Source organism: Anser anser (assembly GCF_964211835.1).
Source record: "Anser anser genome assembly, chromosome: 1".
Lineage (NCBI taxonomy): Eukaryota > Metazoa > Chordata > Aves > Anseriformes > Anatidae > Anser > Anser anser.
Genome location: NC_139720.1, coordinates 99,167,158 through 99,189,444, shown reverse-complemented (window position 1 = coordinate 99,189,444; position 22,287 = coordinate 99,167,158). Strand labels below are relative to the sequence as shown.

Genomic DNA, 22,287 nt, shown 5'->3' with positions numbered 1-22,287 from the left:
GAAGTGTGTAGGCACACCATGCAAAATAAAGCATTGTCATGTACATCCAGAAATAATCCTCTCTTCCTTATGAACTGTCTCATCACTGAGAAACACTTTGGTAGTTTTAGACAAGTTTTCTGGTATTGCTTTTTTTTTTTTTTTTTTAAACAGTCCACTTTCTGTAACTTCCAGTTCTTTTCTATTCCAAACACACACCTGAACCTCATATGATCTTATAGACTTCAGTGTCTCCTCTTCCAGGTTGAACTTACCTCCCATAAAACTCTAGAATTAAATTATGCTATGTTTTCACTGTTCAAAAGCTATTTCATTTTTTATTCTAAAAGCTTTGTATCTTGTATTCTTTCCTTTTTCTACTCCTCTCAAATCTCAAAATAATAGTTCCTTTCAGTGACACCCAACTTTTCTTCTTGTGCTGGTAAACTGATAATTAATTCATTTTCCCTGCAATAACACTAACCCTCTCTTCATAACCTTTTCCAATACCAAAACCCCATTAGATATCCTTTCTAGCTATGCTTATATTATTTCACAACTCAGTTATAAACTACCTCACCAAGATTAGGGAGCTAACAAAGTCATTCAGAAGCTCCAAGAACATAATTTGCTTGCTCTCAGTACATGCTTCATTTTGAATTGTCATTTAAGTGGTGACGCATTTACTGACAGTTAGTATTAGGGTGTCAGGATTCTGACAAAATTCTCTTCTAAAGCAAGCCATGTGACCACAAATCAGCTCCTCGAAGTTTAAAAAAATCCAGGAAAATGTATTATAACAGCACATTAATTTTAACTTGGAATAATATAGTTAATTTCATAAGAGCTAAAGAATCATTCCCTAATTTTGGTATAAATGTTAAAAAACTGCCAACACTAGATAGTATGTCAATAGATTCTTTCTGAACTGTTCAGAGATCAAGGCAAAATTTGGTTGTGGCAAAGCAAGGTTTGTTCTGCAAGTTAATCTCAGTGACTAAGAAGCCCTTCAAAGGACTTGAGGCCTCTCTCCTGAAAAAAAGAAATACGATGCATCTGTTTACATCAAAATATTTTTCAGAGCACTTCTGCAATAGTCAAGTTACTACTAAGTGATGCCACAAAGTAAGCATTAAAAATATCCTCCTCAAATGCAGAGGAAACTTCTCTGTCAGTATGGAAATCGCTTAGCAATCAGAAATCCCCAAAACAACTTCAGATTGTTTTGGAAAAAATACACCAAGAACTTCATAGTTAAGTCAGTTTTCAAATGTACCATGCATACAGTTAGATTTTTGAACAAACTGTATCGTAGTCATGGGATACAGGAGAGGCAACAGGATTTTTATACACATGGGCCTTTACTGAAAAGTTCAGATTCTGCTTTGAAGTTCTTTAAGGTACCAGATATCATGAGATATACTTTTTTAATTTTGTATTTTTCAAGTAAACTTTGTTCTTTACCTGCATTTCTTACCTTTGCAACTAAAACACATAGGTATCTTCACAAAATTTATATCCTAAGCCACTTCTAGGCTCCATGAACATGTCTCACTTGTCAAGTTTAAGAGAATAAACAATTCTTGGAGCAAGTAAAAGCAAACCAGGAAAAGCCCAGAAAAGATTTTAAAACCTTTTTGACAGTTAGCTTTAAGTTATGCTTAAAGAAAAGCTACTGTCCATCAGGACTTTAAGTTCAATAGTGTCATAAGTACTCATATCCACTTTATTACCAGAATAAGAAGGCATGCCTGTTGTATACAATTGCTTGGTACTATTCCCAAACTGCCAGTTTTTATTAATATGCTCATAACCAATAACATTAAGTACTTTACAGGACTAATTCAAGCAGTATTAATGCATTTGGTCAATAGCCATGAATTATCAAGTAGTGCTCTGCTTGACTCAGCTGTATAGTGCTAAATCCAGGTCTTGTAACAGCTGCAGACAGATAGGGCTCCTGTGCAGACGAATGGCATTAATAAATACTCAAGGCCGCAGGAATGGGAAGTTTTGAACACAACAGTGTGGAAGCTGGAATCATTCCTTTAGAGACTGTGGCTAGACCATGAAAGAGGACACTTACAAAGCACTGATAAAGCTAAAGCCTGTTTTGGGATATAATGTATGCAATTGCTTTGTCCATCTTGCTCCCCACTGCCGATGTCCTCCCTCATACCTGGAACAGCAAAGAAACAGAAGTCGTTTCTTCTCCAGTTTCTCTACTGCTTGCTAATTGCATGATGGATGCATTTCCTTTCTTACCAAGGAAATTGCAGAAGGTGGCCAGAAAGAGCTCGAGATACACACAGGACTTTGAACACGTTAGTACAACTACATGATTCCAGCTCAATTGTGGAACCAGGCTACAAGACCCAACAGGCATCTCCCATGTGGAGAAGGCAGGTACTTTTGGAGCAGAGCATTGGTCAACATCTGCACTGCAAAACAAAAGGTAGCTTTTGTTGCCAGTAAGGATATGAATAGGTTACCTGTTCTCTACCCGGAGGTAGCACCTGTTTCATTTGCTAATTAAAGCATGCACTAGTATGGGAGAGAGAAGCAGCAGTACCGCCAGCTTGCCCCATACTCCCCCAGTGCCATTTACTACTTAAACACGAGGCAGCAAAACACGATCCAGACTTACCTCAGAGACTATTGATGTGAAGCTGCTGCTGAAGTGTACGTGCTTGTGAACCTCGCTGCCATTGGCGGTCAGAAGCCATTCCCCAAAGGCCCTCTGCTCGCTCGCTGACTGGTTGCTATGGCTCTGGTTAGCCGAGAGCTCTTCGAGATCCCAGCGGTAAGGAGGAGTTGCCCCCACCAGTGCAATGAGGATGGCTTCAGTGGCCACATAGAGCTGAAGTGAAAGACAAAAAACACAGATGCTAAGTGTACACCCAAGCAATGCTTCCTTTACAGTTGGATCAAAATGGTATCTAAAGAAAACATGAAATAGGACTCTTTCTACCAATACGGTCATGTATAGTCTCTGTCTAATATCTCAAATCATGAAGTCACAACTTCAACACAGTGGCTCTTGCAACACAGTGGTTCTTGCACTTTTTAATCTGCGGATTATTTGAGAAAAAGGAAATTTCATTACTGACACCCCCCAACTTCCACACATAGCAAGTGCAGCACCTGGCTGAAGGAAGAGTTGTTAATGCAAAGTCTTCAATGCATGTATTTTAATGTTTTATTCTCTCCTTCCACCTGTGTTGTTCATTTCTTTAATTTGATATTTAAAATAGATTTCCTCAGCATTTTATATTTCCACTTTTACCAAAGTTATTTTTTCCTGTGAACCTGTTTTACTATCAATAGAGACACATGCAAACGTGCAGATACCTTTTTAATATATATTACATACCCGCACAAGGCCTATATTCAGAAATTAACAGCTGGCTTTGTTTAGGGAAAATATAAATAAAACTGCTGGAAACCCAGATGTTTTAAACCTGGCATGGAGTAGGGTCACTGGTGTTTGTCCAGAAGAACATTCACAGGCCACTGCTTTAACAATCTAGAACATTACAACTTCATCTTAAAACCCATGGTTTTAGACCTCTTTGAACACAGAGGTACTATGAGTTTTGCCACAGAAAACCCATGGTAAAAAGTCTCCTAACAGACAAAAGGAGTTGATGGCAACAAATCAAAGACCTCTGCCATTCCCCAAATAAATCTGCCTCTTGTCTCATGCCCTTAATAACTCATCGCTGTAGCTCATGACAAAAAAGGATCTTGTTTCTCTTGCCAATTGCCTTCATGAAAAAAAATCTGTCAAGCCACCATGACATTCATTACCATTCCTCAAACTCCGCTTCAGCTACCTCCTTCTGAATATAGCCCTTGCTCTGCTACCAGCACCTCCTCGGTGTATTCTTGGAAAGAGCATGCCTCTTGGAAGCGTAGCCTCTCACAGGGCTGCTACACAAATAATATTCAGAACTGAGGAGAATGTAGATAGGATCAATAAATATTCAAGATCTGAGTTATTACATAAGTATTTTATTTCCATCAGCTCCTTTGTGTTCCACATGATAAACTGCTACTGCAGTGCTCGAAGGCAAAAGCTTCAAGAGTTCATTCTCCTTCCTTTTTTAGGATAAAATAAATGAAAATCGAAAGGGATTTGGAAGAAAAAGACACAATCTGTTAATAATATTATTTAAACTAAAGAACAACTTCTAAACAGATGATGAAAAGTGAAAGACCTCATCTGAAAAAGAGGGCAATGCCTAAGATTACATGAGGAAGATGGAGTGAAAAAGCTGAGTGGATATGTTGCTAGGGTTATGTGGATACGGTACTCTCAAGACTTCAGGAACAGTCTGAAATAAGTGAGAAATGAGAATTACAGGTCATGATCTCTGGTGCATTCCTGTATTCTGACTCATGCAGACAATTCCATGTCAGGACTAACTGGTAACATCCTTGTTTTTGTCTTCTGAAATAATAAACATTTTTGAAGTAGTTCAGGAAATGAAGTCTTCAAGGCATTTGGTTTAGGGAAAGAAAGCTGAACACTTTTCATTTTTGCTCCAAGTGAAGCCCACCCCAGCTACAGAAGAATAAATTGAAAAATAAATTATTGCAGGCACACAAAGAACATCATATTTTTTTTAATAAAAAAATCAGCCTTAAGCATCCTAGCAGCGCAGCAAGCAAGGAAAAAACAACAGAAACACTTTCAATTAATATGCTGAATCAGAAAAATATTCTGAGATGGTGACATGCTTTGATGTTATCAAACACTACTTTTTCTATATTCATGTTCAATGAAGTCACTGCTGTGAAGAGACTGATTTTTCTAGTGATCATTTGCCTTTTACTTTGGCTAACAGGTATAGTAAATCCTCTTAATTTTGTTGCAAAGCAGGAAAAAAACACACCACACAGCCTTCCCCAATCCCAGCTTATTTACAATTCAAAAGACCAGAAACGTTTTCTAGAATTGGTATTAAGAACATGACCACGCAAACTTGAAGCTTACGAAGAACAAAAAATATTGAAGCTTACAAAGAACAATAATACAATAACAAAATATTACATTTTTATATTAAATATGTAACAAAAGAATAATAATACAAGAACAAAAATATAATTTTAACACTGAAATAAAAGGAAGCTTTTTTAAAAAAAATGAATCTGGGGGTTCCCCTCTTAAGAGCACTAAATGCTGGTGCTTAGCAGTAACACAGTTATTTAGACTGGTGATCAATACATAATACTTTATTCTGTTTTGATAGCATTTTATAACAACTTAAGGTGTAAAATGGTTACATTATACTGTGTGTACTGTGGCAAATACATAGTACAAGTCAAATTTACGTGTCGTTTAATTAATACCTGCTATTGATACGCCATATTAATTAGCTGTACGTGGATGCTAACAGCTCCCCACAGAATTCCATGCACTGATCTGCATTAATCAAGATGAACACCAAGCACAGGGGGAAGAGGTGGCGGCTCATAGTCACAGATGAGAAAGAGCCAAGTTTTGTTAGTTTCAAGTTTCTTCTGTTTGTTTCTATTCTTTGTAGGTTAAAACTTCATAGTTTGTGTAGATTAGAAATCTGTGATGTATGGAGATGTACTAAAAGACAACATAATAACCTGTAAGTTTTTGCTTTCTTTGCTACTTTCACTTTCTTGGCTAAGTAAAGGGAATTTTAGTCATTCGTTTACTGCTACTTCATTAACAGTTTAACTTAAAATTTTAAAATTAATATTAATAGAGTTGCCTGCAATCTCTTGACTAGCTTTCTCAATGTTAATTTTCCTAATGAATGATTTTGAAGAAAAAAAAAGTAGAATCTCTAACACAACTAGCATGGGGGAGGAAAGAAAGCTTAAACAGCTTCATTCATGATGAATGCCAAAAATCATTTAAGAAACTTAAATCTAATTTATCCATTATAAAGCACAGACAAAGAACAAAAGCACAACTTAAATTCTACTATAAAGTTTGAAAGCACTTCTTAATCAGCTCACCAGCTATTCACAACCTGGCTAGACATTCTATGCAAGTATCAGCTGAAGCATTCACTGCTGAACAAAACAATGAGCAAGCCACTAGCTTCTGACCTTTCAAATACAAAAACATTAAAACTGCACCTTAAGGGGAAGGCAGAAATTTAGAAGGAATAATGAATGACCTTGATCTGGTAAAAGCCTATGATGAAGAAATTAACATTTTTGGGCTAAAGTCATTTCTACTGAACACAGTACAAGCAGCTGAAAAGCTGGAGGGCCACCTTATTTTTGAAAGCCTGATGATCTCATCTGCTCTGAGTTATTCCAAAAAGGGCAATTTGCCTTTTAATTCACGTGTTGTTTTTTTTTTTTTTCCAGATTTTTTTTTTTTTTTGTGTAGAAGAACCCTAAAAGCATCTTCCTGTTGCGAAGTTATTATCTTACACTGACAACATGCTCTTCTATCAAAACAGCTTTCCTCTCTTGGTAGTAGAGTAAGAGAAAAAGCACACTACAAGGAAAGGTCCCCTTGTATTTACAAAATGAAGAAGAACCATGTGCAGAAGAACACAATGTAATCTCTCAGACACTTAACAACTCCAAATCCACTCTGATAAGAAACACTCCTCATGAAAAACGTAACCAAAAAAAATTTACCTTCAGTGACAGGTTGCTATTACAACCTGCAAGCTAGATTTCCCCATAGTACTACAGATACACAGATGACAAGTTTTCTGCTAAAGAGTCATCTGTCAGTCTTGTACTGTAGCAAAATCTTGCAAGACAATTACCTACAGGATTTACTCAGAGACAGATGACACAGCTTACAGGATTTGAAAGACCTCTATAGACTCCCCGACTGGGCCACACCACTCCCTTGAATAAACTAACATCTAGAACGCTACCTACAAAAGGAACATTAAAGATGACCATAAATACATTTTTTTCCAAAACAGCACAGGAAGTACAGACAATAAACATGACACTAAGGAGACCTGGAATTTGTTGGAAACCTTGGTTGGAGAACCGAGTGCTACAGTGCTTCTGATGAAGCACTGATAAAGGAAGTACACCAGCCAGAAAAAAAACTCAGTCTTGCCCTGCGAAGCTTCAAGCTTGGTGACAGGTTTGCCAAATCTCTGAACCACACAGCAGTTGAATGCACACTGGCAGGCCAAAAACAAGAGGCCAGAACCGCTTCCAGAACAGTTTGAGGCAGCATAGCCTAAAGCATTTGCATTTTCACAGCATGCTGGATGACGTACAACACTACAAAGGCAAGCATACCTATCTAGCGTGGGCTCATATGCTGCAGCTCAGAGGGCTGGCACAGGACTCGCCACTGCTCTGACTGGATCCCCTCTGCAAAGGAAATAGAGCAAACCTTGCATCATATGTTGACAGGTCTCTGAACACGAAGGAGAAAACTGGAAGTTGTGGTATCAAAGTGTTATTTTTCTGCCTTTAAAAACAGAAGGCAGAAAGAAAGCTTTTGTGCCTTGTTAGAATATCCACATAAAACCCTGCAGTTCTCTAAACATTCACACATGGCTAAGTTAAAGAACCAAGCTGAAAAACAAGAACTGGCAACCAAAATTATGAAGAGCACTATAAACACTCTCGTGTCTTCCTATTTGGGCAGAAGTAAAGTTAAATTGTATTAGTGCGCAATCAAGTGCCAAAACTCCGCATCTGAACACCAGCTACACAGCTTCATCTACAACCCCTTAGAAGTGCCACTGCACTGTTACATAAAGAAGGACTTACAGGAGAAGGAGGCAAAAAGGTGGCAGAGGTTCCTATTCCAGGTTAGGAATAGACTACGTACCAGCCCAGGACTGAACTGTCTCAATGACACAACGGGATTACGTGAAGGGGAAGCCAGCAACCGCTAGTGAAGAGGCAGGACTTGTGAGCTGGCAGGTGTCAGAGCTTAGCCCCGCTTCCACAAGCAAGATCATTCTTCCATCTGCACTTCATCTTGGTCCCTTTTTCTCTCCGGATCTCCCAGCCTGCTTTGGCAATCAACACGTCTCAGTCAGAGCCAGCAGCAGAAGAGATCAAGGCTCTCACCTTTCTCAGCATACTGATTTGGGACACTGCCAAAGCACGGGTGAGCATCTTGGTCTCACAAACAGCGCACTTTAAGGCTATGCAAAGAGCACATCCTTGGCTGCGCCTGGACTTCCTCTTTACCAAATGACTAGAGCATTTAACTCTGTAAAAAGATGCAATTAAAAGCATACACTGATCATTTCAGAAGTTTTTGCTATTTAAGGATTCAGATTAAAAGACACTGCTGACATTTGTATCATCTGCTTTCATTCATTTAATCATTTTAAGGACTTGCCTGAGGATAAGTGCTTTTTAATTTAAAAAGAGCCTTGGTTTTAGTGCTACTTCAGAGCAACGTGATTTCCAGAAATGAAAGAGTAGCTTTTCCAACCTTGTGGTGGAACTGCCTAAGCCAGTGATTTCCAATTTCCAGTCCACAGGCCTCAGAAGTCCCTGAATTACTTTTAAAGAAGCTCCGTGAAAAATAATTAAGAAACACCGAAGTGTCAGCAGTCTTAAATTTACTGTGGAAGGATTTAATATCTTCAGTGGAAAGTCTGTAGGGGGCCTGCAAAATTCAAAGAGATTTAAAAGCTCATGTCTTTCTCTCATATCTATATTTTAACACACCAATAATTGAACAGCATGCCACAAATAGGAAGCTGGAATAAGCCAGGGATAGAACTCCTCTCAGCTTTCCCTGCCCCAGGATCTCAAAAGCTTCACTGTGCCTTGCAAGGCAAATTCTAAACACCCTTCCTCCCAAGCCCACCAGGATTAGGAAAACAACCAAACACAAATACAATGTTTACCCAGGTTAAGTATTGGTGACAGAAGACCTGACTCCCTCTCAAACCTAGTCAGAGATCAGACTGTAAACAGACTAAACCTAGAGAACAGATGCTATTCCTCCAAAGGGCCTCCAGTCCACTGAGCTGCTGCTTGCAAAGAGTAGAGATTTTACTTACGGGAATCAGTGCACATGAACCACTATGTGACCTATAAGTCCAAGTCACTATGTTAACTACTTCCATATTTTTCTTTTAATAAAAGCATTTGAGCGCACAGACCTTTATTTTGGTCAAATAAAGAGAAACAATCATGTGCAAACTGGAAACAATTATTCTGAGTCCAACAACACATCTACCAGTTAAATCACCTGAAAGAAAAGGAAATCAGACTCTGTAAAATGAAGAGAGCGGTGAGGAAAGCAAAGATGATGTGGCTTGCTAGTGGAAAAACACTGCAAATTTATTGTCTACAAAACATGGGAAGATTAGAGAGTGTGTGTACATAAGGGCAGGGAAGAAGGAAAGGGAACTAGTGGGTCATAAAGTAAATATATTTAATCCATAATCTTTGCTATCCAGTAGAACTGTCTATGATAACTCCCAGGCTTGTCTTCTGAAGGTGTTCAGAGGACGGACCAGCTAGACTGACTGTTCCAACAGAATTTGCCAGGCTGAAAGCCATCTTGATTAATAACAGAAGACAGGATTGTTTCAGTTCCCACCACAGCTAATTACCATCCCATCACACAAAATATTTCACGTAACAGTAACTTCATTGTTAATAACCCCCCTAAACCATATCCAATAAAACATGGAAAGATGCCAGACACCAGTGACATGATGCCTCCCAGTCGCCTTCCGTTCCCAGCCATTAAAGAGACATCCCAAAAGCAAAGCACTCAACCACAGCGAGAGTAAGTCATCCCTGAGCAAGTTTCTTCTGACACCTTCACTTTTTACACAGCATGGTTACTTATCACATCATCTTTACCCCTGAGAAAAATTAGACCACCTCTGTGGAGAACATTGCCACACAGGAGCATGCCCTCTGTAGCTGGGGGACTGGTATAAAATAGTTTTTGTAGTAGGTGATGGCAGGTGGAGAGTTACTAGACTTACTGCTGTTGTCACGGGCCTGTAGTAGGGCAGCATCCACTCAATTTTTTTTTTTGGTTGTGTTTTGTTTTTCAATAGGCATAACAACCTGCTTGATTTCTTCTGTTTCTATGCCCTCAGGATATTTACTTCTGGGTGTTTCTCCCAAAACTCACGGTTCTTGCTATATCCATCAGCTAGAATGCTGGTAAGGTCTTTCAACAACACATTGAACAGGAAACTTTTAGGACCGAACTGCAATGAAACTGAAGCCAGCCTTGTAAATTAGTTTGCAAAAGCTGACCAGAGGTGTTTACATGGAAACATACATAAAAAAACATGAGGTTTCAGTGGCAAAGAGTGAATGCAGTGATCATTAAAAGAGCAAGAAAACCTGGGAACTATGCGATGATATGTAGAACCACCTAAAACTATGAGGTCAACTATGCTTGCTTTGTAATTAAGATCCAGCTAATGAAGGGAAGTTCTTAAAGTAACAGCTCATGTTTCTTCTGTGCATCAAGGTTGCTCTGATCATAATTCCGTGTATAAGCATATGTTTAAAGCTTAGCTGTATTGATGATACACTGGTTTGGACTAAGACAAAATCTTGAGGGAAGACAGATATTGGCAGCTGATAAAGTATCTGTGACTCCCACTTCCCGCCAATCCATTTGGCATTATGTTTGGAAAAAATGATATCAAGTTCACAATTTAACATTACTCAATGAGGACGAAGTTACTGGACTTCAGACTTTGGTATTATACCTGAGAGTTAAGAACCCCACTGTTAACAAAGCAGATCACAACTCAGCTTTGTTATTTCATGCTTTCTGCAGAATATAATGCAGTGTCTGCAGCAGCTGCACTCACGTTTTCAAGTTCTAGCTGTAGTATCAGAAGAGATGAGTGACTGTTTCTTTTAAGGAACAGTTAAGGATCTGAAAGTATTACAGAAAGACAGACCATGCTGAGTCTTGACTATATTTCTGGTTCTTCTCCTAGATAAGAACTCCACTAAAGCATTGGGAAGTCTCAGTCAGCATCTAAATCACTACACACGAAATAAAAAAACAACATGTGACCAAATAACAACCTTTTTTTCCTATAAAAGGTCCCCCCACCCAGCTGAAGCAAGCAGTAGGACTGGTCTTTACTCACACATCCTGCCAACTTTCAGGTAGAAGCATTTCTTAACTAAATGTGTAGCAATGTGTCTTGCAGCATAATTAGTTTATGTACTTATGCCCACCCAAAATATTTTTCCACCCGAACAGGAATAAGGACCAGACCAAGGCATTATATTCCGAGCTGCAACTATGTTAGAAACCTTCATCACTTTCACAAGGAAAGTAGAAGTCCTTGTATTCTTTAGTATAAGCATATTCTTAAGATAAAATGTATGAAATACGTGGGAATCAGAAGCTCACCTCAAGAAATTAAAATTGGGACTCTACTTTATCTGTTTGTATTGCCACATTTGAAACCACTTTTCCACATAAGTGGCTGCACACATCTGACGCACATTCTGCAACTGCTTTCCCAAGAAAGGGACTTAAAACTTCTCCCATAAATGTTAAGAGAAAAAAAAGCAGCCAAATAGTGAGGCAATCAAAGTGAAGGAATGTCACACAGCAATTCCATACAGCTTTTTTATACCTGTTGCCTTGCTTACATACCTTACAGACTCTTCAAGTTGAACTATGTCTAAGTTACAGTGCAAGTAACTTTGGGCAAACAGCATCTGTCATGAAGCCCCTGAACACCCTCAGCAACCTATGCTAGCAAGTGTAATTCTTTCCTTCATTTTAAATTTTTCATTACACTTCAGATTTGTTTTGTGCCTTATATTCAGATATGATCCAAACAGTATGCCTCATCAAGGAGGGACTAAACTATATTAGTTTATGACCGGTTCCACATAGTTCAAAGAACAGCATAATTGGCTCAAACAAGCATTGAAAAAATTCACTGACAAGGTTTTATTAGTGTCATTACAGATGCTGAGTGATGGTGTACTCCCACACCTTCCTGTATTTCATCTTCTGAATTAGTAAGAAATGTTATGTCAAGAAACAGAGTTAAGCCATGCTCAGCATGTAATCACATCCGTATCCTATCTGGAGCCAGACACTGCTCATTTGACTTATTTCTAAAGATTCAGAAAGAACTTGCCTTACTTAAGCTATGTGCCCAAGTACATGCTTTCCCTCAGAACATTTGTGCAGATGGGCTGGTTAAAGAGTAGCTTCCTGCATCATGATATTCTAATCATGCTGCAACTGCATCAAGAATAACTTTGTTTTAAATTAAGGCAAAGTATTCTTCAAGAAACTTGATTACACTAATTTCATCTACACTAATTCTTATTCCATCTTCCCTTTAGTTAGTAATAGTTCCAAGCTAGAGAGAAACAACACCCTAGGTAATTATTCATATCACTGTGCAAGGCACATGTAACCCAACTTTCCACAAAGCCTTTTTCAGCTTTGCAAATAGGACCTCCCTTTTAACTCCAAGAGGTTTAAAGAAGCCTTTTAAAAGAGACATAGTCGCAACACATTGCCATTCTTCAATTTCTGTTTCGGATTCAGATTGGATTTGAGCAACCTTGAAATTCAGGTTCACTGGCAAATGCAAGTCTCCTTCACCTACATATATTGAGAGCAATAAACATTTTTTAACACTTGTACACTCTTTAGGCATCTGATCCAGATGTGAGATTGTCTAATGTTGCTACACACTAAACACAAGACACCATTTTAATAACGTATGGATACATGTTCTTCAAAAGGTAGCGAGCACTTTTCTAGTAATCAGTAGGTGTCAAGAACCTACTTTCAGTTCAAAGTAAAGTTGTAAGTATTCCAAGACTTATCAGCTCACTTTATTCCTCCCTCTAACTCTCTTGAAGGTGCACTAGAAATGCAAGACTAATGCAGCCTGCAATTCATACAATTAGCCTAACCCCATATCCTTCAGATAAGTTTGGCCTTTGGGTAATTCTATAGATACTGGAACAAAATGTTTCTCTGCTTTAGCTATCATCATGCCACTCTAAAGATATCAACCACTGCTACAGAACACATCCAAGAATCTTCCAAATTCATTAAGCTGGTAGCAAATAAGCCAAACACAGTTTAATGCAGTAACAGCTCCAACAAGTTAATGAGTAACAGCAGCAGGTAGTAGAGGAACAAAAGAATCAGCAAGATAGTCAAATCAAATACCCTGCAAAGTTGAACAACAGTGGCCCACAAGACTTAGGCTAATTTTACACTGATGACACACAGAGACAATTTTCCACCTACAAGCAACCTGGAGGGTTTTCTTTCCAGTGTCAGCTTATCCCACAGGTCTAGCACCAGTTCACTAAAGCCTGTGTGAAAACTGACTGCCATGTGGAAAGTCTCACTCATACAAACTTCAGCATTTGGTACAACTCCTCTCAAAGAAATTCTGTGAGCTAAACTATGTTTGCATTTTGAATTCAAAGATCAGACGTGAAGGCTTTACCAGGGCATATCAGTAGGGCTACACACAGTTCACTGTAGAAGTTTTTAAGAGGAAAAAAAAACAACACTGCAAGATGAGGGAAAAGAACTACAAAGTAGTATGGAAGTCAATAGATCAGAAACATCCAGAGATGAAAAAGCACAAGTTCCACATGGAAAGCAGAAAGTCTGCAGGGAATCTTATGGGGTAGGGAAAGCATAGAGTTTAAGTTCAGTACATTGTCAAGACCCTTCATCTGATACAGACTGAAGACAAAACCAATTTTCACCCTGTGGTATTGTTACTTTTAAGAACGTAGAAATATTTTTGTTACAAATACGCTAGCAACACAAAAACCACAAGCCAACTGAGGAAGCTTGTAGGAAGGAACAGGGAAACAAGCAATCAATTGGAACAGTCAGTCCATTGCAGAGGCACTGACAGACTAACAGGGGTTCTCTTCCTCTAGCCAGATGCTGCCTGTGAGGCACTGAGAGCCCATGATTACCCAAATTCACATCACACACACCAAATACATTACTTACACCTTTGTGTCTGTCCTTCAGAACTTGACAATAAATCAGACAAATGACTAACACCAGCCATGGCACCTCCCTTCAGACTTACTCTAGCACATCCCAGTGACACATTACGTAACCTGGCACCAATAAAGGAACACAGAAAGCAATCAGCCACCCAAGCAGGAGCCAGTGGTATAAATCTGAACCTACCCACAGACTGAAAGACAACAAGCTTCACATCTAATTCCCTAGTGTTTTCTGTGCTTCACATCTGTGCAGGCATAGGAGTTTGTATCAGCCAGGGGGTGATCCTCATTGGTAAAGTTCGGGAATCAAAGATCAAATAATTTGAGAATTATAAAAAACAAATCTGTACACCTGTTCCGTTCCTCCCCCCCAAAAAAAAATATTCTGAATTTGCTCTGTGGTTTGCAAAAATACTTCAGTCTACTTTTGCCATGGGAAATACAAGTTAATCCATTACAAAGCAAACAAATAAAAAAGGCGTTACAGGACAGTTGAACCACACTACCCAACCCTCTCGGAGTACAGAGCACTCATTGTAGTTGCTGTTTGCTCCAAAACATGGCCACCACTGGAAGGAAAAAAGTAAGTATTGTTTCCTTGCTCTCTCAACTTCAGCGAGCATACATATCATCTTGCCAGTCAGCCAGAACATCAAGTTCTAAGCAGTGCTTAATTTTAAAGGATAAATAAGTTAAATCATGGATGGAAAAAGAGGAAAAACAGTACAAGGAAACTGAAACCTACGAGGCCTTTGCCATTCATCATCTTAGCAAGCAAGTACAGAATTCCCAGCTGACAGGACTGGGCATATGAAGTTTTTTTGGTCACCTTACAAAGTTTCTTACTACTGCCATCAATCCCTTGGCTGACAGAAGACGTCTTCAGTCTCACAGCTCAAGACTGGAAGTCGTAGATTACCAGAAGATATTGGTCAGCAGCAGGAGGGATGCTTTTAAGTCTCCCCCTCTTCCCTCCTGCAGCTGGTATGTTCCCACGGTGGCAGTAATCCAGCATTACTAAGCCTACTTGAATTTACTGCCATCAAGTTTTTGACAAGTTAGAATAGAGTAAAATGAACTTTTGTCAGATTCAAGCTGTACCTTATCCCTTTGGCAAGGTATGAAGATACACGTATTGTACGTATACAATACGTGTACAGCTTTGGGAACGGACAAGAAGACAAGGCAAAGCAGGAAGTACGGACGGACTTGCCAGCAGGTCACATCACTAGGTTCGCAGGTCTCTGAATTTATGCTATTATGTTGGGCTCTGTTTCTATCATCAAAGCATTTTGTTTCTATCACTGACATTACAAGCACTTTGAATCTCGTAGGAACACAGACCTGAAAGGCAGAGCCTTGCCCCAACACCTAACACAGACACATGCTGAAGACAAAGTCAAGGCAAGATGACATACCACGAGCAGTCGCAGCCTACCAGCTTTTTAGGTGACAGCTCCTACACCCAGAGGCATCAGTGAGCACCTATATCTCTGCAACCCTTCCTCCACCAAGGCACCACCCGTAGAACACCACCCTAGGCCACTACAGCCAGGCAGTGCCGGACCGCAGCAGCACCTGTGACAGCAGCCACCACCACCTCCCAGCCCGGCACGCAAAAATCCCTCCCTCCCTCCCTCCCTCACCTGCAGGAGCACGGCCAGCAGGACGCACAGGTACACCTGGTAGGGCCCCATCTGCCCCACCAGCGGGAACGCCTCCTCCACCTCCATCCCGCCGCGCCGCGTAGCGCCCGGCCGGGGCGAGCAGCGGCAGCAGTGGTAGAAGCAGTGCTAGAAGCAGTGGTAGAAGCAGCAGCAGCAGCAGCAGGAGGAGGAGCAGAAGGCGCTCATGCACATGCGCCGAGGAGGGGAGCGGCCATGGCGGCTGCTGCGAGTGTTGGCGCACGCGCGCCTCCGGGAGTTAGATGGGGATGGGGGAGTGGGAAGGGAAGGGAAGGGAAGGGAAGGGAAGGGAAGGGAAGGGAAGGGAAGGGAAGGGAAAGGGAAGGAAGGGAAGGGGCTCGGGCTCCTCCGGCTGCCATTAGCCTGCCCGCGGGAGGGAGGCGGGGAGGGGCGTGTGAGGGTTCAGGTCTGTGAGGGAGTCTGAGGGGTCCATGAGGGGGTGTGTGGGGTGTGAGGGGTCCGTGAGGGGAGCATGAGGGTGGCAGTGTGGAGGATGCCTTGGGTGGCTGGGTTGCCTCCAGCAAGGAGACACAGTGCTGGGGAGATGGGTGCTGCCTGTGTGGCACAGCAGCTCTGGTCCCAGCTTTCTAGAAGCGGATGAGGGAAGGGCGATACGGCTGGACCCCTTGAGACCAAGACAGACCTGTCAGCATGCTGGCTTAGTGAGGAGACTGCTCTGGGTCCCTGCGAATAGGGTGGCTCCCGATTTTCTAGCAGCCTCCACGCAGCAGTTTAGCTCTGATGCAGTTTCTTCATAAGAGCAAAAGCTCAGTTACAGTCTGTGCTCAGTGGGTTTGCAACTTCACTGAACAGTTAGCCCTGTGCCTGAGAAGCTGTACCCACACAGAGCACGCTGCTTAAGGCCTGTAAATTTATGCAGGGCGCCTGTATCTTGACATGCCTCAACTATGGGATATTCTGTAATTATACTTCATAGCATACCCACTGTTATGGGTGTCTTCATGAACTGTAGTACTTGTGCTGTGTTTTGTGGAAAGTATTTATTTAGAGAGCCTGCATTGTGAACATGTGGGAGAAGTTCTCATTTAGAAGTAATGAGGCTGATTTTTGAAGGAAAGTGAACTCTACTGAGTGAGAAGGGAAGGGAGATAGATACATTTGCGTAGTACTTGAGAATATTCATGCAAAGTGGCCATGAACTATCCATTTTCATTCCAAATTCAAAATAAGTTCTGAGAACATGCAACAACCTAGGTTGTTGAGGCTTTTTATCCTGGCGATACCAAGAAGCGGCAGTGACATCTTCATGCCTGTTGTGGTTTTTGTTCTGGAAACAACAGCTGGAAAAAAAAGGAAGAGAGCTGTGTTGTGAGGTGTGACCTTTAGTGCCATGCCAGGAGCCTGGGAAATAATATCATTTCCTTGCCATAAAAATCTCAGCAAATTGACAAGCGTCAAAGCAATTTGCTCTTACTATGAAATTCACCTTTGCCCTAAGCATTTCTTTTCATATTTGAGGCTTAGTACAGACTGATTAAAGGCAAAACAGCAAAGGATTTCTGAAATGTCAGGACCTTTTGGGTGTTCATCCAACCGCACTTGCCTCATTTTATTACTTGGCTAAGATGCAGAGGAGGTGTTCTGGTGCTCAGGATGCTCGATGTTCCTCCACCCTTCGCACCCTCCCAGTCAATCCAGTTGCACTCTGTGCCAATTGCAGCTTTAACCTAGCTTGTCCAGCACTGGGGAGGGCTGCTGCCTTTGCTGTGAACTCTCAGCCCACCTTGACTGCCTGCGTGGTGGTTTTACTCCGTATTTCACATGCTGCCTTGCAGCCACCCAAGCCACAGGCTCTGCCTTCCTCTTGGGCAGTGGTTAGGACAGGCTGTACTCACCTCCATTCACTGCTGCCTTCCAGATGATGCTCCTGCTCCGCTCCTGCACAGCTCAGCTGGGATAGCACCGCCAGCTCCTGCAGCCTCTGGTCCTGACTGTGCCAAAATTACTGTGTTTGCTTCAGGCATACCCATACCTGCTGCAAAAGGCATTGTCCTATGCCTGGGGAAAACAGCTGTGGGGGAATCCATCTCCTACCGGACCATGAAATGGCTGAGGGACTGGACCATCTCTCATCTGAGGAAAGGCTGCAGGAGCTGGGACTGCTCAGGCTGGAGCAGTCGAGGCTCAGGGAGAACTTATCAATATGTACAAATACCTGATGGGAGGGAACAAAGAAGAGGGGGCCAGACTTCTCAGTGGTGGCAGTGACATGACAAAAAGCAATGTGCACAAATTAGGAAAACAAACAAAAACAAAACCCCGCAAACTTCAATCTGAACACAAAACTATTATTTTTAATTTGAGGGTGTTCAAACACTGGGTCAGGTTGCCCAGACATGCTACGGAGTCTCCATCTGTGGAGACATTCAGCACCTGACTGGGCACGGTCCTGGATAACCAGCTGTAGCTGATTGAGATGGGTTGGCCTAGATGATCTCCACAGGACACTTCCAACCTCAGCCATGCTGTGATTCTGTGGTTTTCGCTGTCCTTGTCTCACCTGTTGCTGCTGTGGCTGTGGCCACACTTCTGACCCAGTACTGTGTCCGAGTTCAGCTGGGAGCTGGTGTTACGCAGCTGGACTAGGGGCCCAGATCTATATAAGCAATAGGAGGCTGTATGATTGCAGTCATGAGAGGCTGTATGGTGTCACAGTATTGGGTTCAGCTACCACAGGTGGTTTGTTCACTCGCTCATTCAGAAGCTCTCTCCTGTTGCTCCAGGGCAGAATGCGTGGTGTCACATGCTTCATCTCTTACATGGTTCCGGTGGTGTCCGTGTCCCAGATAAGGCTGAGCCTCTCATATTCCCGCTTTGTTCTAAAACTTACAGATCTTGGTCACAGCAACAAAAATGAGTGACTTTAGTAGGAATTTGGCTTTTTTTTTTTTTTTAACTAAACCCAGCAGATTTCTGACCTGAGTATTGGCAGAAAGGTGATGTTTAGTGTCAGTGTGAAGGATGGGACTTGGCAGGAGTGGGTGCAAAGAGCTTACATGTGGGACACAGACCAGAGGTGTAAAGCAAGGAATCCATCTGAGTTTAGGGAGAGGAGAGGAAGAACAGCCTGTGTGAAGTGAAATACGTATTAACTGTCACCCTAAACCCCAAACACTCAGGTCACCTCATGTCACGTTCTACAAAGACCATATGGTGAACTCAGAGGAAAACAGGCTTTTTCATCTTGCTGATTTTCACTGACAATGAAAGGTGTCTGCCCCGTGAGCCCACTGGTTTTGGAAAGGATTGGATGCAATGTTCAGAAGTTTCACCATTTTACTGGCATAATGATAGCGCTGCACTCCACTTGGCCAATGGTCTCGCCTCACTGGAGCCCTCAGAGCTTCCCAGAGTATTATTGTCTGTGAAGTTCATTAATGTGCGATTTGCTCCCTCCTCCTCCTCATTAATAACCATGTCAAATAAGAATAGTTTGAACAATCCTGTCTGCGGGGAATTTTTCTTTTAATGAGACTGAATCAGCCTTCTCACTCAGACATAAATATGGTATCCCCAAGGTTTTACCACATCGCTCCCAACCTCCTCCTGTTACTACTGCTTCATTGCTGTTGCACTTCAGATGCTTACATGTCAAATTCATGTGGGCACCCCAAAACAGAGACAGCCTCATGGTTTCTTTTCAGCCTTTCTCAAGTAATTTTCATGTATGTTCAGCCCCTTTGTCTGTGTGTAATGATGGCCCAGAGCATTTAAAGCACTAGATCTATGTAAATGCAAAGGGATAATCCTAAAATAAATTTCTTTCTAAAAAACAGTTAAATCAGATTTCTTAAAGCTAAAATCTCGTTCTGGTTCATTGGCATTGTGTTTCTACATTTGTTGTATTAATTCATAATGGAATGGATTCTGACATGGCTGTTAATTTTGCATTGGAGACACAATCAGTAATAGTTTGAAAGAAGACCTTAAAAAACTATTGATGGTCTCACCCTCTAGCTGGGAATTTCTGACCCATTCTAAGGGTGGCCACACAGATCCTTGATTCAGCGTTTGGCACAGCTTGAGATCTAGAGCAGATCTGTTCCTGATGGTGGAAGTGTTCAGCTTGTCCACCAGTGGCTTAACAAGTTGCTGTGAAACTCCTTAGCCCAGGCTGCTATGGATGCCAGAAGATCAAGTGGGTTCAAGTGAAGGCTGTTCAAGTGCACAGAAGGAAAATCCATTGAGATCTATCAAATGCAAAGAGGAAGCACCTCTGGCTCCAGAAAGTCTCCCTGAGACATAAATTGTTTAGCACTGATATCTGGAGGGAATTCTTACTCTCTCTCCTTATACTTTTGCCTAAGCATCAGCTTTTGGCCACAGCAAGAGATGGGATTTGGGGCAGAAGGACCTTTGGATGCTGCACAGAGGCTTCCATGATGTTGCACTTCAGCAGGTTCCTGTCCCCTCCTGGCCTCTACCCCCTTAACTCACAGAAGGTTTCCACCACATCAGCTAAACTGGGTGCTGCATGACTGAGCTTTGACTGAGGCAATGAGAATGACAGCTGCGGGGGGAAGTGGTGGAAATCTCTACCATAAGAAAATAAAAGGGTTATGGTTCATGAATACAGCTACTGTTAAGCCCAGGGCTAACGAGGTTTCCTCCCTGGACAAAAATTATGCAGAGGTTCTTTTTCTCTCCTAGCTCGGTCTGATCCACAGCAAAATGACAGGAGCAGTCTGAGAGGTTGTTTGGCACCTGCCAGAATGCTTATCTTTGCTGGCCTCCTCTTACAGAAAATGAAGATTTTTCCAACCAGACTAATCAGCTGCACATTGCAGTTGGCTTGCCCCATAATACTATGCAAAGCTAGCATATGGCTCATTACAATACACCCTGACTAAGTGTTCAGCCAAACAATCCACCAAGGCATTTTTGTTTCTCTGATGTGCCCTTTGCACTTTTTGCAAACAAAGCAACAAACAATTCCTTTAGAGGCACTTTCCAATCTTAGATGAGGCTTGAGGATGCTGAATTTCAGGCTGTGCTGTGAATGATATTACAAGCTGATTCCCTGTCCCTTGCAAGACGGACAGTTGTCTGTTGCAAACCAGCTCCTGTTCAGGTTCCAGAAGGACTTGAGCTTCCCCACCCATCACGTGTCTCTGACAGTGGCTGGTTGCTCTCAAAATGACTCTCCTGGTCATGTCCTAAGGCACACACCTGTGTCTAACATCCTTCTTGGTCAATGGTGTCTGTAAGTATGGCCCTGATCCGACTCAGTTTCCCATCACTTAGACTTGGCCTGCATTGTCCACCCTGTGGTGGGAACTCTGTTTTCACCACTAATGCCTTCAGGGGTTTCAGGCTGAGAAAAAGTTTCTGAACCACAATTCTATGCTTAAGGCATACTAAAAACTTAGATGTTAAAAAGAAAAGAAAGAAAAGAAAGAAAAGAAAGAAAAGAAAAGAAAGAGAGAGAAAGAGAGAGAGAAAGAGAGAGAGAGAGAGAAAGAAAGAGAGAAAGAGAGAAAGAGAGAAAGAGAGAAAGAGAGAAAGAGAGAAAGAGAGAGAGAGAAAGAGAGAAAGAGAGAGAGAAAGAGAGAAAGAAAGAGAGAAAGAAAGAGAGAAAGAAAGAGAGAAAGAAAGAGAGAAAGAAAGAAAAAGAAAAACAGCATTGTCCTAAGAGGCAAGATCAGACACTGTTGTCACCCAACAGAGACTGAGGCACAGATAATACCATTGAGCATACAGGTGAGTGCTTCTGTCTCAGAATGGTTCTCTTGAACTGTTGTGCCATGCTGCCTTTGAGAACCCCTGGGCTCTTTGTAGGCTCTTTTCTTTAGAAGTGCAACCATCGTTTGGCTGAAGTAGTGCTCATCGTCATGACATTTCAACACTTCATTTTCTGCCTTATCATCAGCATACAGAAGACTTGTTTGGACCATGTCTCCTGTTCTTGATACTGCCGAAGATCCCACAGAAGTACATAGAAGCATTTACAGGTGGTTTGTCTGGCAGAAGCAAGGGCACCCTGGATTTGGGAGCAGAGAGGGTATGTGACAAGTAGTAAAAAAGACCTTAACAAGGACTATTGCAAGGATTTCAACAACTATTCCCACCCCAGACTGCCATGTAGTGAAGTACTGCTACTCTGCCCAGTGTATCTGGCTCCCATTAAATTTCCTAGTCACTGCTGCTACCAAATTACCACAGGATCAACAACTCCAAACTGCAAAATAAGGCCTTTTGTCCTCTCCTGCCCTCACAAAATAAGTGAGTCTGCTTAGAGAAAAAAACTAAAATGAAGGTGTAAGACAGGCAGACATCGGACAGGTGCTCCTGAGTGTCAGGTAGAAGCTCACAATCAAAACTGGCAGAAATCTGGAGGCCTCAGATATCACTGTGGCAGCAACATGGAAAGTCTCACGAGACCCTGCCTGTCTGATCTGATGCTACAGGGACTGCCGGGCTCTGGCTGGTGCTAACTGGGCCATCCAAGGTATGATCTACTGAACTGTGTAGACGTACCTTAGGGTTCTGCACAAAAAGAGAAAGCAGCCATGGGTGATGGGATTCTGTTTATTCAATGTTTATTTCTAAACATTGGAGGTAGGGGATGCTCATTATGTCAATTATTGGGATGTAACAGAGGTTATCTGTAGGCAGCAGTAGGGCACTTCTCCAGCAA

The 22,287-nt window shown here is 41.8% G+C and overlaps 1 protein-coding gene across 1 annotated transcript in view; it reads right to left on the bottom strand.

Annotated features, from left to right (window-relative positions):
• The window catches only part of SLC22A15 (solute carrier family 22 member 15), a 41,349-nt gene extending 25,457 nt beyond the window's left edge, over positions 1–15,892 (bottom strand). The window contains exons 1-2 of the mRNA XM_083813319.1: positions 15,591–15,892; positions 2,627–2,839 (exon numbers count right to left, since the gene is read on the bottom strand). Of these exons, the coding sequence (XP_083669445.1) occupies positions 2,627–2,839; positions 15,591–15,677 (300 nt within the window). The 5' untranslated portion in view covers positions 15,678–15,892. The remainder of the gene's footprint in view (positions 1–2,626; positions 2,840–15,590) is intronic.
• Positions 15,893–22,287: the final 6,395 nt, after the last annotated feature.